Raw genomic sequence first — 16,056 nt, 5'->3', positions numbered from 1 at the left:
CTAACCTCTCCATCGCTAACGACCAGCTTGGGAGGAGGGTTTACACTGCTCCCGCTGCTTTGAATTCTTCGGAGCCGATCATTGCTCTGCAGCTGGCCGCTGTGTTGCCTAACACTGCCTACCTGTTTGACTCGTGACAGCGAGCTTTCTTCCCGAGGCGGCTCTCCATCTGGGACTGGGACTGGCTGTTTCCGAAGCCATTAACACCCAATTATCAGTGCTAGCTGCTTCAAAGGCTCAAAGGCTGCAGAGACTTCTACTTCTGCTGCTGCTGTTGTTAGAGACCTTCCCCCCTGGAGGCATTCTTGTTATTGCAGCTGCTATTCACCATCCGCTGGGGTTTCCTGCATTGCCTATCCTCCTAAAGGACACAGGAAGCAGCGCTGTGGAGTGTACCATCTTGCTCCTTGGGACTTGCCTGGGCTTGGCCGACCTCTCCATCTGCCCCTGCCCTGTTGGAATCAACAGCTAGGGCCAGTGCCGCGTGACGAAGGGTTTTCCTGTACCTGACACCATCAAGCCTTTTCTTTTTCTTTTTTCTTTCTTTCTTTTTTATTTTATTTTATTTTATTTTTTTTATTTTTATTTTTTTAATTAGAGAGTTTAATTTTACTGGTTGAGACTGAATCAATGAGGAAGTTCTAGATAGGAATAGCTTGGATCATTTCTTCAGTGCTGCAGCCTGCCATCTATTTTATTTTATTTCTTTTTATTTTATTATTATTATTATTATTATTAATTTTTTTCCCTCTTTTTCTTTTGAGTGTGTATATGTGTGTGTGTGTATTATAGATAGGAGTGAGAAAGTTTTTATCTAATTTCAGGGAGACTCTGATAGGAAGCAGGTTTGAGAACCTGGTACTTAGGTCATAGGAAGTGATCACATAGGATTCGAGAGTTCTTGAGTTTTATTGATTGGTAAATTGATGGTCCCAGAATGTGAATGAAGGTATGTGTATGTTGGACGAGATACTGTTGAGCTGAAAGAGATAGTAGAAACGAGGGGTAATTTTGAAAGATTAGAGAGGTATATTATAGGAAGGTTTTTGAAAGGTAATAGGAATGAGTTGGCAGGAAACATCGAGGGAAAACGAACTCTTTTTCCTATGTGATCTACTGGGAAAATCGTTCAGTACTGTTTTACAACAGTTGGAGACACTGAACAAGAAAATTGACCATCTTTTCAAAGGAATTTCCCTAATGGTGAAGAATCCTTCTCCTATAGACATTATACAAACTGTACCAACCAGCTTTATTAATATTAATGAGGAATTAAATGCTCTGGAAAGCCAGGGAAGAAAAAAGCTAGAGGAGCAGAAGGAAGGCAATAGGTCAGGCTTGGAAGGGGCCAGGGATGGGGTGGAGTCTTTATCTGGGGAAGAGAGTCAGAGTCAGGGGAGGGACGGCCGGAAGGAAACTAATAGAGTCTCTCAGAGGACAAACAACACGCTGTCCCCAGAACTGTTTGGACACTCCCTGGACACTTACTGCAATTCCCAACATCTGTTGCGAACTAATAAGGTGGCAGTGGAAGTGCAAGACTCACTATTGAACAGAGGAAGATGGACATCTAAGCGAGCGGTCCGGACGTCTCTCTCACAAATTCTATCTTTAAGCTGGTCGAAAGTGAAGATCAAGACTATCGACTGGCTTCGTAGAGACTATCAGTCCTGGAACCGCTCCATTTGTCTTCTCATTGGATTGGAAGACAGAACACTGATGGAGGAATTGTTTTTGTATAGGCCCAAACTTCAACAGTGGGGCATTACTCTCAGGAGGGTACTAGTAGACCCATTGATTCGCCCCCTGGACATCAGGCGGAATCTTGGTAGACAAGATCCCCCAGGTTTAGGCCATGTCTATGTTACCTCTCAGTCCCGTTCTCAGACATCATTAGTGCCTAGCCCCCTTCCCACGCTAGATGATGATCTGTTAGATGACTCCTTTCCTCCTACACCAGAGGAGATAGGCCCCTCCTTTAAACAACCAAGTATTGCTGGTGATTTTCTATCTCAGGACAGCTGACTATCCCCTTCAATGGGCAACCTCAATCAGTCATCTCTCCAGGGGGGAGAGGGTTTCCACGGGCAGGGTCTCATTGAGGTGGTTTGGGGGAGAAGGAAGAACGGTCACTTTCGACCCAGGGAGAAGCGCAACAGAGTTTTTGCGACCCTGGAGAGGAATAGGTGTGGTAGTCTTCAGGACAGACCTCCCAGCCTTAAGGTCCTGCTTTTGAACGCCAGATCCGTCAACGGTAAAACAGCTGTTATCCAGGATTTGATCCTGGATGAGGGGGCGGATCTAGCATGCATCACCGAGACGTGGTTGGACGAGCAGGGTGGTGTGAATCTCACTCAGCTGTGCCCACCAGGTTTCGGGGTGCATCAGCAGGCCAGGGCTGGGGGGCGGGGAGGAGGAGTCGCGGTGATTGCTCGGCAGTCCATCGCCCTGATCAGATGCGCCGTTCCGCAGTCTTCGAGGTTTGAGTGTGTCTTCCTGAAGGTGGGAGCCCGAGACAGCTTGGGGATTCTGCTGGTGTACCGTCCACCCCGCGACCCAGCAGTCTCTCTGTCCGAGCTAGCAGAAGTGGTCTCCAATTCGGCCCTGGTCTCCCAACAACTCATAGTTTTGGGGGACTTTAATATTCATGCCGAGACCTCTTTGACAGGTGCAGCTCAGGATTTCATGGTTGCCATGACGACCATGGGGCTGACTCAAGTTATATCTGGGCCCACACATCAGGCGGGACACACGCTGGACCTCGTCTTCATTGTGGACGGTGGGACAGTCAGAGTGGAAGAGCAAAATATTCTTCCATTGTCATGGTCTGACCATCATCTGATCTGTTTGAGTTTCGCCGTGTCTTCTAACCTCCGCAGGGGTGGTGGACCCATTAAGATGGTCCGCCCCAGGAGGCTGATGGATCCGGATGGACTCCTGAGGTCTCTTGGGGATCTTCCTGTTCTGGAGACTGGCGATCCTGTCGATGTCCTGGCTGATCGCTATAATAGTGAGCTGACAAGGGCACTTGACACGATCGCTCCCGAACGTCCTCTTTCGCTGCGTAGAGTCATGTCGACTCCTTGGTTCACTGAGGAGCTGGCTGTGATGAAGCGTGCGAGGAGGGGACTAGAGTGCATCTGGAGGAAATCTCGGGATGTGTCTGACCAAGCATGGGCTAAAGCCGCTATTAAGGCTTACTCCGTGGCTCTGCGAGCAGCCAGGAAAGCTTTCACGACTGCCCGCATAGCGTCTGCGGCCAACAGGCCATCGGAGTTGTTCCGAGTTGTTGGGGAGCTCCTGCGGCCTCCTGAGACCCAGGGGCTTCCTGATGACTTGGCAACTAGGTGCAGCGATTTTGCGCACCACTTTGCAGGCAAAGTTGCTCAGATACGCCATGAGTTGGACTCCAGCTTAATTGTAGTTCCAGCGGAGGTAACCGAGGCACCTGTCTGTCCGATTTTGTGGGATTCTTTCCGGCTTGTTCTTCCGGATGACGTGGAGGGGATTCTTGGGTCTGTGAGGGCGACCACTTGTGCTCTGGATCCTTGTCCCTCTTGGCTGGTTAAGCAGGCCAAAGAGGGGTTGTTGGATTGGTTTGTGGCTATAATAAATGCCTCCCTGGGTCAGGGGTCATTTCCATCTTGTTTTAAGCAAGCGGTGGTAAAACCGTTACTAAAAAAGACCTCGCTAGACCCATCTGTATGTAACAACTACAGACCAATTTCCAACCTCCCGTTTTTGGGCAAGGTTCTGGAGCGGGTGGTGGCCACGCAGCTCCAGGAGTTCCTCGATGACACTGATTTTCTGGACCGCTCGCAGTCTGGCTTCAGGCCTGGGCACAGCACTGAGACGGCTTTGGTCGCCTTGGTGGATGACCTCCGCAGGGAACTGGACAGGGGGAGTGTGACCCTGCTGGTTCTCCTGGACATCTCTGCGGCTTTCGATACCATCGACCATGGTATCCTTCTGGGGAGGCTCTCCGGGATGGGACTCGGTGGCACTGTTTTGCAGTGGCTCCAGTCCTTCCTGGAGGGCCGTTCCCAGATGGTGAAGCTGGGGGACACCTGCTCGGACCCCTGGCCTTTGACCTGTGGGGTCCCGCAAGGGTCTATTTTATCCCCCATGCTTTTTAACATCTACATGAAACCGCTGGGAGAGGTCATCCGGAGTTTTGGAGGGTGTTGCCATCTCTACGCAGATGACACACAAATCCACTACTCGTTCCCACCTGACTCCAAGGAAGCCCCTCGGGTGCTGAACCAGTGCCTGGCCGCTGTGGCGGACTGGATGAGGAGGAACAAGCTGAGGATCAATCCTGACAAGACAGAGGCCCTCCTGGTCAGTCGCTCGTCGGATCGGGGTATTGGGTGGCAACCTGTGCTGGACGGGGTTGCACTCCCCCTGAAATCACAGGTCCGCAGTTTGGGGGTCCTCCTGGATTCAGCGCTGACGCTTGAAGCGCAGGTGTCGGCGGTGGCCGGGAGGGCTTTTGCACAACTCAAACTTGTGCGCCAACTGCGACCATACCTCGTGAAGTCTGACTTGACCACGGTGGTGCATGCATTAGTTACCTCTAGACTGGACTACTGTAATGCGCTCTACGTGGGGCTTCCCTTGAAGACGGCCCGGAAGTTACAGCTGGTCCAACGTTCGGCAGCCAGACTAATAACGGGGGCGAGTTACAGGGAGAGATCTACTCCCCTGTTTAAGGAGCTCCACTGGCTGCCGTTCATCTTCCGGTCCCAATTCAAGGTGCAGACCATCATTTATAAAGCCCTAAACGGTTTGGGACCCGCCTACCTTCGTGACCGTATCTCCTATCATAAACCTGCCCGACCTCTCCGATCATCGGGGGAGGCCCTCCTGTCGCCACTACCTATATCTCAGGCTCGCCTTGTAGGAACAAGGGAGAGGGCCTTCTCTGCGGTGGCCCCTCGCTTGTGGAACTCGCTGCCCATTGAAATCAGGCAAGCCCCCACCCTTTTAGCCTTCAGGAAAGATTTAAAAACATGGCTCTTCCGGTGTGCTTTCGGAGAGTAAATGTTCTATGCTACTCCCCCCCGATATTTATCCTCTAGACTGGTTCACTATCTGATGTCCCGTCCCTCGAGGTTTTATTCTGATCCCTTTCTCACCCAGAGTTTTAATTTTTAATCTAGTTTTTAAATGTAGTATTCATGCGGCCCGCTCGTGTTATATTGCTGTTTTGATCTTATGTTGTACTGTTTATTTTATGTAATGTATTATTTAATTGTATTATGTTATGGTTTATTGTATTGTCTTGGGCATGGCCCCATGTAAGCCGCCCCGAGTCCCCGTTGGGGAGATGGTGGCGGGGTATAAATAAAGTTTTATTATATTATTATTATTATTATATTGCTCCCTAAATATTTTTCCAATTTATTTATTTATCATGTCAGAAGCTAGTTGAGGGTACAGTTGTAATGTATTTTAAAACACAAACAAATTTAAAAACTTGGCATTATACTAAATGTCCTTTGACCAGAAGCTGCCCACTTGGAGTGCCTCCGGTGTCGCTGTAAGAAGGTCCTCCATTGTGCATGTGGCAGGGCTCAGTAAGTAAGTGGTCTGTGGTTTGTTCTTCTTCACACTCACATGTTGTGGATTCCACCTTATAGCCCCATTCTGCATCTCGTGGTGCCAGAACACAGTCTATTCAGCGCCTTCCAAGTTGCCTAGTCTTCTGTGTGCCCAGGTAGAGTCTCTCATCCGGTATCAGCCATGGATTGAGATTCCGGGTTTGAGCCTGCCACTTTTGGACTCTTGCTTGCTGAGGTGTTCCTTTTGCTCATGAAATCAAGAAGGTTTTCAATATAGTCTCACAGCAGAGCTTAATTTAAAACAATCATAGAGTAAATAAAATTGTAGGAAATTAAAAGATAAAAGTTATGTTTTTTCCACTTCACTTACAGATGAAAGTTTTCAATGTTGCTTCACTACAGAAGAATTCGTAATTCTTCAGACGCAATATAAATACCAAGTTAATTTTGCTGTATGAAGTCATGCTGAGATTCCAAGAAGTTAAGCCTGGTACTTCTCTAACATCTGTTTCTGCTGGCTCAAAGACATTAATTGCAGGACGATATACTATTCAGCAAAAACTTGGATGTGGCAGCTTTGGAACTGTCTACTTGGTTTCTGATAAAAAAGCAAAAGGAGGAGAAGAAGAATCGTAAGTGCTGTGTAGTGTGAACTGACTGCGTACACAGTTTACCTGTCTGATCTGTTGTTTTCAAACATAAATGATGAAACACAAAGAAGTAAAAATTGTTTCCATACAATGTTTGGTCTGTTTTTACTATATTGTAGAGACCTCAAATAGATTTAAAATATTAGCTTCTTTACAATTTATTTATCTGGGACTCATTTCTGTCTAAATACACATGCCTGCATCAGAAATAAAACCCAGATAAATGACATCAAACTTGGTTTGTTTGTTTGTTTGTCATTAATTTTTGCTGGCATCTCCCTACTAGCTCTATTTTCATGTGCATATATGTAATAAGGAATATGGGCTGGTGGAGTCCCTTAAAATGTATGATGCCCATACAACAGAGATATGCAATAGGTTTTAATGAAATTGAGAATGCTTACTTTGAAATTGGGTGTGTAACATGGATTTGGAAACATTGTCACTGTCAACTTGGTTTCTGACAAATTAGTTTTTACATTCTAAGATCAGGCATTTAGGCAAGGTACACCTATAGCAAGATATAGAGATGATAAATGTAATATGCTGATTTGTGACTATGTGCAGTTTTCGTGAAATACATTCAAGTTCCTATTTTTAAATGGGATATTACGTTCAAGCGCTTTAAACACAATATTTATGCTTAATATCCAGAAGCCTCCAAGATTATGGCTTTGTAAGCTTTGGCTTTGATATATCTAAACGTTGGATTCTTAGTGATAACTACTACGTCAATGTGGTGATAATGGGGAGATCAGTCAAATACTGTGCTGGGGTGTTGTGTGGTTTCCGGGCTGTATCGCCATGTTCTAGCAGCATTTTCTCCTGATGTTTCGTTTGCATCTGTGGCTGGCATCTTTATAACCATCAGAGGATCTGATGGTTGTAAAGAAAATGGATCATATATACCTGTGGAATGTCCAGGGTGGGAGAAAGAACCTGTGTCCAGAAACCATACAACACCCCTGTGAAAGCCTTCAACAAGATATCAAATACTAAGCTGTTCTTAGAAACCCTGAAGCTGCCACTATTTCAGTTAAAAAGATTTTATAGCAGGGACCCTTAAAAAAGGCTTAATTTCTGGTTTATTCACTTGAGTTTGTCTCGAGTTTGCTGACATAGCAACCCGAAAAATAGTTGCATCTATCAAGTAGGAAATAAGGTACCACTTATAAAAGTGGGGAGGCAAGTTTAACTAATTTACGACTTGGAATGTGCCGTCAGAGTGGATGATGAAGCAGCTGCTCCCCCCTGTGGCCAGAATCGAACATCCCCTCAGGAGAAGGTTAAATTGCCTCTGTGTCTGTCTGTGTCTGTTTGATGTGTTTATGGGCATTGAATGTTTGCCCTATGTGTGTATAATGTGATCTGCCCTGAGTCCCCTTCGGGGTGAGAAGGGCGGAATATAAATACTGCAAATAAATAAATAAATAAATAGTCAGTGTCACCATTCTAATATCTCAAGTTTGCTTCATAGCTGCTTTTGGGCCCAGAGCTGTAAATTCAGATTCTGCCTTTTCTAAAAATTAAAAAACAATTGTGTTGGTTTTCTGAGACAGAGTGGCAATTTTCTAGTCTTGATAAAGCATTCCCAAAATGGCAGAGAGGCAATCCACCACAATTGGGTTTATCCCTGTGTACCTATCAAGGTGAATTACTCTTCTTCCTATCCCAGAATTAATCTTCACTGTAAATCTTAACTCTTCTTTCTTCAGGATTATTGGGTAAATACAGGGAGGAGAAAATTCAGCAAGGGAAAAGGTTCTAACCAAAGATGCAGGCTGGGGGCCAGAGCAGATCAGAAAAAACATGTTGCAAACATGTCAAAATTAATACTAATAATAGTGAAGACCAGTCAGCCGCTGGGTTTCTTCTCAGATCTGAATCACGCCAATGTGGAGGATGCTCAAGGAAAAATAATTCATGACTGCCTGAAAAAACCTGCCCAGAGGTGGGTTGGTACAGCTAAGTTTGGTTTGGATCCATAGAAGTTCCTCCTTCCTTAATTACTGTTACATCCACTTAGCTATTCAAAATAGTATAGCCAAGGCAATTATCAAAGCAAAAGATAATTGTCAAACATAGCTGAGTTTGCATGAGTTAGTGGTAAAAATTGCTGATCTGCTAGATACACAGAAACACTGATGATGATGATTTATATGCCTCTTTTTTTCTCTTAAAGAGGTATGCAACAACTTCTTTTCATTTAATTAAGATGGAGGTGAATACACACAGGCCCCTTCTACATTGCCATATAATCCAGATTATCAAAGCCGATAATCCACATTAACTGCTTTGAACTGGATTATACGAGTTTACACTGCCATATAATCCAGTTCAAAGCAGATAATCTAGATTTTATATGGCAGTGTAGAAGGGGCCACGGTGGCTCTTCTGTGACATTCCAGAATGTTAGCCATTTATCTGGCAGATATTTTGGTTCTCTTGTAAATTCAAATTGCTGAAGCAATGCTTAGTGAATTTAAAGTGCACAGAAAATGTGATTATAAATATAACGTATCTATAATGTCTTTGTTACTTTGTGTTGCTTTTTTTGCTTACAAAACCCTGCAGTTTAGCATTGCCCCACTTGAGGGAGCCATTGTATAATTCATATAAAATGCAGTAAGTTTTTTTTTTCTCTGAGATCTCACAAGAGCCTTCCCCTGAAATATCATTTAGCCACAGCTGTGTATTTTTATTAAAATACTTATGTATCTTGGGGGGAAATTAAGTCATATAAAATAGAAAGATAGCTGTGATTTTGTCAAAAGGCACAAAGAGAGAACTTCCTACATGAATATGATATGCATATGAAAATGTTCACATAATACTGAATTTCTGTTTTAAAAACAAAGTCTAGTTTAATAGCTAGCAGACCTAGTTTCAAACCAGTGCAGAGGTGAATTTAAAACTGTTGTAGGCTTCTGAAATTCAAAGCTCTTTCCACTTAGAGAGGTCACTCCAGGTTGAAATCTCTTCTATATGAAATATAATGTCTTCTACTTGAAATATATCTTGTTATCATCATGACCATCAGAAATTCTGTTGCTGATTTTGTTTCCTTGTGCCAATAAAGAATTGCAGTAGTTGCATACTGTGTTGTCCGAAACAGCACAAAGAACTGTCCCTTACCTTTTGAATGAGTTGATCAGTAAGAATTTCTAACACTGGCTGTTTAACAATTGCATTGTTTTATCAGTTCAACTTCAGTGTATGATTACACTGTGAATGAAATCCCTGCAAAGATCCAGTTATTAACAGTTCTGTTCAGTCTTGCAAACTCAGTACTGTGGTTTTATTTACTGGGTCAATTCGTATGTAGTTCAGTCTTCCTCTTTTCCTAATGCCTTCAACATGGGGAAGCAGCCAATACGAGAAGGCAATATGAGAAGGGAAGGGAACCATGAACCACTTTTTGGAATGCTTTAAATGTTCTTTATTCTATTCAAAAATCTTGGAATAGTGATTAAAAGTCTCTGCCTAAAACTCATTAGTGAAAGCTGAGTTTTTTGCTATCTGACCAGGATATGCTGTATGCAAATCCTTGTTATATCATCCACTTTTATCATGGTTGTCCTGGTACTGTTATATGGTATAGTTGCTGACAACATCATTTATTTTTGCTGAAAATAATATATTAATGATCCCATTTCTCACTATGATTCTGTAGCCTGTTGGGAGTGTGAAATATCTCATTCTCCCTCATTGCAAGAATGACCAATTAGTATGTGAAGTGTGAGAGTGCTCTGGTGGTCCCTCCCTTGTGGATTCCCAGGAAAATCTTTAGCAGGGAGATCTTAGATTACTTCAGGTGTTTGGTGAGGAATGAGTGAACTTCCAAGTATCATAGCATTCCATTTATTTATTTATTTGCCCGTCATGTTTCAGCCACCAACAGAGATGGCCTTCCAGATGGGGCATACTTAACACAGAAATTTCTGGAATTGTACAATATATTTTCCAGAGAAATGCAGTGTTCCCTCACTTATTGCGGGGGTTATGTTCCAGGACCACCCGCAATAAGTGAAAATCCATGAAGTAGGGGTGCTATATTTATTTTAATATTTACACATTATATTAGTAGTTAGGTGGCCTTTCTCTCCTTCACAAGCCTTCTTCCTGCTCTTCTTCTATATTTTGCGCTGTGATCTATATTCTTGAAATTTTTAAAAGATATTTTCCATTTTTATATATATAAATGATGATGATGATTTGTTGTCACAGTGAAATAATGCTACAGACGGGACCTCTTAAACATTTAAAGTCAATGTTCACATGCCTTTATTCAGAGCCGGCCCAACATAAGGCCAATGTAAGTGCCCACTTGTGGCGCATTGTCCCTGGGGGAACCATCAAGGCGCCCCCGCGGTGGCGGCAGGGCCCATCGGCTCCCTCCTTACTGAACGCGGAAGGCCTCAACTGAGGCCTAGCTCTTCTTGCGAGAAGAGCTAGGCCTCAGTTGAGGCCTTCCGCGTTCGTCGAGGAGAGAGCCGATGGTCCCCGCCGCTGCTGCTGCCGAAGGTATGTGCGGGGCCTTGGGGGGGCACGGCCACTAGGTTCGCCTACAAGGCAAAATTACCTAGGGCCACCTCTGCTTTTATTACATGGAGATGGTTTCCAAAGATTTCTCCACTGTTTTCCTGTGGTTCAACACACCACAGTGTAGCCAACCATGATGTTACTTTTAAAAATTACTTTTATTTTAAAAAGATAAATATGTAATAATGTGATGACATTGTCTTGTGATAGCATTATCTCTTTTTATAAAATGAAGTGGTTTTTGAACAGGAGAATCTGAAACAACTGATTAGCATGAGAAATACATTTGTTTTTCACAGGAGGAAAGTATCAGGTGATGCTGTGATCTGTTTTTCATCCTTTGCTATCACTTGCAGTGAGAAATTTGGGCAATGATGGATGTATAATGATGTGATGTTGTAACAATATATTTTAAAATACGGTATATATTATTACATAGGTTGAAAGCATCTTAATGAAACATTGTAAGTAAGGATCCTTCCACATCGCTGTATAAAATCCACATTGAACTGGATTATATGGCAGTGAAAATTTAGATAACCCAGTTCAAAGCAGATATTGTGAATTATCTGCCTTGATATTCTGGGATATATGGTTGTGTGGAATGGCCTTAAGTCATTTTGGAATAGTATAACCCTTGTAGTCTCAAGGCTCAAAACATGTACTTGTTTGTTTGTTGTTGTTATGTTTGTTTATGTCCCACTTTTTTCCACAAGGAGACTCAAAGCATTCGTGGTGGCTGTCCAGGATTTGTAGAATGAATCCCAAGTGGCACTTTGCAAACACTATGCAAGCATCCAGGCCAGTTTTTTGTTTTTTCATCTGTGGTGTTGTAGTGCTCATTTTCTTCTGGTCTTTAGAAATGCTGCATTGCCCAACCCCATCCATGTATGTATTAAATGTGCACACGCACACATGCAGATATATTCTCTTTCCAAAGCTAGGTCTTTGTGGGAGAACTGAAAACTGGTTGGATTTAGTTTCTGGATTAAAAAATTGCAACAAATGTGTAGAGCAGCTTTCAGATGGCACTAAATGGTGCTACTGTAATGAATTATGCAAATTGACAGTGATGTGACTGTTCTGCATATTTTATTTTGCTTGTGTCAGCCATCTCCTCTAGAGAGACTAGGCATTACTGGCAGAACAACAGATCTGCTGTTCCATGTTTCTTCAAGTGGCTGTTTTATTTTGAATCTAGATACCTGTTGTGAAGGGAGGAGCTGGGCAAACCTGGTTAGTGCCATCCCATAACAGCTCAGTAAATACTTAGGATGGACAATGATACAAAACTGCAGCTTGTCTCTGATGGAAGGCAGATGGGGAAATATGAGGTAGTGATCTGTAATAGAGACATGACAGTCAACCAGAGGGAAAAACTGAATGGGGTTTTGGAAAAATCATTGAATAATTCAGGAGTTAATGTGTGATCTAAAAGTGTTTTAATAAGCTTCTATGACTTTCCCTTTTTTTTTACAACTGTGTTTGACGGTTTCTTTTCAGTTTTGATAGCCTAGCCATATGTATCACAATGAACGCACAGAATGTATGTTGGAGAGTTGAATAAGGACAACACAAGTTTAGTTCTCACTTATTCATAATCTTTGTTGTGTAACCTTCAGTTCACTACCCTTTTTCTGACATCACAAGATAAAATGAAAATGGAGACCCCTGTATGCCACCTTGTGCTTCATGGAGGAAAAGTGGGCTTTAAATAAAATATTAACCTAGATCATATATGACTCCAAGGCTAAACTCATTTTCTGTGTACAATGACAGTTCACCAAGGGATCTAATGTTCCTGAACTAGTATGCTTACTAAACAACAGTCCTCCAGATTCCTTATGTGATAACAAAAGCAAACTGGTGAAAGCCTGTACTGTGGATATGACTTGTTGAAGTCAGTTGTCATAATCAAGACTATCCTCAGTTGCTATTACTGTGCAAATAAGATAATACAAGAAGTCTGACAGGATATAATTAATATATAGGATGCATATGTAATCCATATATAGACAAATGTAAGAAGCCTTGTCTTTTAATCTTGAAATTCTATAATTTTAGGTCAAGGGATAAAAATAACTCATTGATTTGAGAGTAATGTTTTTAAAAACATATTATTGACACTTGTTGCCTTTCTTTTAAAAAGACTGCTTTTTATTATATAGGTATGTGTCATAACCATATAATTAATCAAAGCAACACAGTGCAACATCAGTATTGACTAGTGAAAAAGTATGAAAGCCTGTGAAATGAGGAGAAAGGAAGGCTGAGACGGAAGAAGTCAGAGCTAGTGCGGAAAACTAATGGGTGGATAATCCCCTACCCAGGTACAGTAGAGTCTCACTTATCCAACACTCGCTTATCCAACGTTCTGGATTATCCAACGCATTTTTGTAGTCAATGTTTTCAATACTTCGTGATATTTTGGTGCTAAATTAGTAAATACAGTAATTACTACATAGCATTACTGTGTATTGAACTACTTTTTCTGTCAAATTTGTTGTATAACATGATGTTTTGGTGCTTAATTTGTAAAATCATAACCTAATTTGATGTTTAATAGGCTTTTCCTTAATGCTTCCTTATTATCCAACATATTCGCTTATCCAACATTCTGCCGGCCCGTTTACGTTGGATAAGCAAGACTCTACTGTATAAATAACTGTGTAAATGTTGGAACTGTCCTGGTAATTTTCCAGCTTCTACTGTCCATGATTTGTTACTAGTTCATCGAGGGTAAACAAGGACAGGCGCTCACTGCATTGATGGAGAATTATTGTTTGCCTTTGAAACCAAAACTGTTTTTTCAGTACAAACTTCTCTTGTCCCAGTTGCCTATAACTCTTGGAAGTTCTTCACCCTTTTCCTTCCCTTAAAGGCCACTTCTCCAATTAATTCATATCTGTATTATTTATTAGTGTTAGCGGTTAAGTATCCACATATTATAGACTGTGAAAGGACTGCAGTCATTTCTGGAGAAAGAAAGTACCAATGAGTTGCATAAAGAGAAGCTTTGAGTTAAGTCTTACCATTGTATAGGTGTGCACGACCAAACAACAGAAGTACACAGCAGGCTTTAGGGACTTCTGCTCCATCAATATTCAAAAGGTGTTAATGTGTCCCTTTGGTGGAAGGCACACGCTGAGAAGCGCCAAGCACCCAGCCCCGTTCCCGCATGTGGTAGTGGTGGGGTGTCAGCACAACTTCTGCGTCTGACTTGCATTATACCATTAATCCCGACTCATGCTAGGATTCCTTGGAAACTGTGCACTTAGCTGAATAATTTATTGCATGTCTCTCAATTATTTATTCCTCCTTATTACAACCAAAATGAAATCTAAAAGGTGGAAGGAACTCTGTGACTTATGAATATCCAAGAGACAATCAGCGGATTGCTGCGTAGCTAAATCCCTGTGTTTGCAGCCTGTTTGTTTCTATGAAGGTATTCCAAAGAGGACATTAGGCTGAAACTGAATAGATTAATACAATAACAAATGGCTTCCTGCTGGTCCCCCTGCATTTGTTCATCTAGTCATGCTGGGTTGCCTTTTCTTCAGCATCACTGAGGTCTGAAAATAAAATTATATATAATGTAGAAAGAGAGAACGACAAAGCAGGAGAGGAACTGGGAGAGTGAAAGCCCTTTTCAGGTCATAGTGTATGTGTGGCACTCCTGCTAGGTGGTGAATAAGTGAGCCCATTAGATATAAATTTCTTCCTGGTCTCAAAATGTGTTGTTCTCTTGAAGGTTTCCTATATTTCTGGAGTCAGAGGGTTTATGGAGTGGGGTGGGGGACTATGAAGTTATGCAAGGTTGTTTTTATCATAACTGACGCTGAGAGAAAATGAATTGAACCTACCCAAGGATAAATATGATAAAGGTGACTCTGAAACAATTCATATATTTCATATTTGAGGTAGTGCAATTTGCTGTCACTGGCTGTTAACCGTTTGGCATCCCTTTGTTGATAAAACGCATCTGTCTGTGGAATGGAGAAAGGTGAAATTTGATTATTCCCTCTATCCACTGCAGCTCTGTGTGCCATTTTCACCTTTCTTCCAAAGGGTCCCCAACCATCATGAGCCAATTTTATGAGAAGGGATGTTTAAGGAGCTGTAAGGATTTTTTTTTTGGGGGGGGGGGGGCATTTGCCAAAAAATGTCCGCCTTCCCATTTCAATAATGAATATCTTCTATCAGTGGGTAATCATGAACTAGATATCATCCTGGAATTTAGTACATTAGAACCTGAAGCACATTGAACAGTGCAATATCCATGTGTCTCCAGAGTTAACATAGCAGAGAATACCGTATGTCTCTATTTTTGTTACTTGGTTTGTTTTGCAGATAGGCGGCAGTATGGTGAAGCAGCACCACCACTTTTTGTTATTGATATGCAAAATGCAACTTCTCTGCTACTATGAAAAATGCAAATAATGACTGGATTAAAGATTAAATGTGTATATACAGGTTGCATATATCTTTAATAACATTTTATTTAAAAGGATAAATACTCACAGATTGAATATAGTATCTTGGTCTGTTAAATTCAGGTCATTTTCTACATTTTCTCTAGTTTCTGTCTTTTCACTGGTCATTCTTGTAATGTGGGAAAAGCAAGTTACACATCTATAATGTAGACCATTTGGGTTCACTTTAAAGCTGTTGTGGACAGGACTGAAGGCTGTTATAGAAAACCAGTTTGTTTAAACTATTTTAATTGTAGAAGAAGTCAGTCACGTATGTCACAAACCAGTTATTTGGCTTCATTGTCACTTCTTGGAATTTCACCTAACAAGGTATTAAAAACAGTGGTAAAGTTTCTTATAATTTCATTGTAATGAAGAAGGTAGATCCATTGCAAAAGTGCATGGCCATTTAATAATAATAATAATAATAATAATAATAATAATAATAATAATAATAATAATTTATTTATATACCGCCCTATCTCCCAGATGGGACTCAGGGCGGTTTCCAGTCATAAAAACAACACAAACATTACATAACAACGTAATAACACATTATTAAACAAAGTAAAATAATACAATTATAATAATAAATAACACTTACATGACCAGATCAAGGGGACGCACATATTGGTTATCAACACATACTGGTTATCAAATATGTTTTAGGAGTTTCCTCACCTGTCTATAATGATTACCTTTGGGCTCTACTATGACTAATAAGAGTAACAGGGCCTTTCAGCTCTCAATTTGATGTTTTTGAGCAATTAGGAAAATTTGTAAGTTGCTTGTGCATGATCCCATATTCAAGGCTATGTTTCTAGAACA

General features: G+C 41.8%; 1 protein-coding gene across 1 annotated transcript in view; it reads left to right on the top strand.

The window, feature by feature from the left end:
• nek11 (NIMA related kinase 11) overlaps nucleotides 1–16,056 on the top strand; it is a 148,855-nt gene that overhangs the window by 6,245 nt on the left and 126,554 nt on the right. Inside the window, exon 2 of the mRNA XM_062957350.1 lies at nucleotides 5,937–6,196. Within this exon, the coding sequence (XP_062813420.1) occupies nucleotides 6,027–6,196 (170 nt within the window). The 5' untranslated portion in view covers nucleotides 5,937–6,026. The remainder of the gene's footprint in view (nucleotides 1–5,936; nucleotides 6,197–16,056) is intronic.

Source organism: Anolis carolinensis, chromosome 6 (assembly GCF_035594765.1).
Source record: "Anolis carolinensis isolate JA03-04 chromosome 6, rAnoCar3.1.pri, whole genome shotgun sequence".
Lineage (NCBI taxonomy): Eukaryota > Metazoa > Chordata > Lepidosauria > Squamata > Dactyloidae > Anolis > Anolis carolinensis.
Note: the sequence above shows the minus strand (reverse complement) of the source record. Positions and strands in the feature narration are given on the sequence as shown.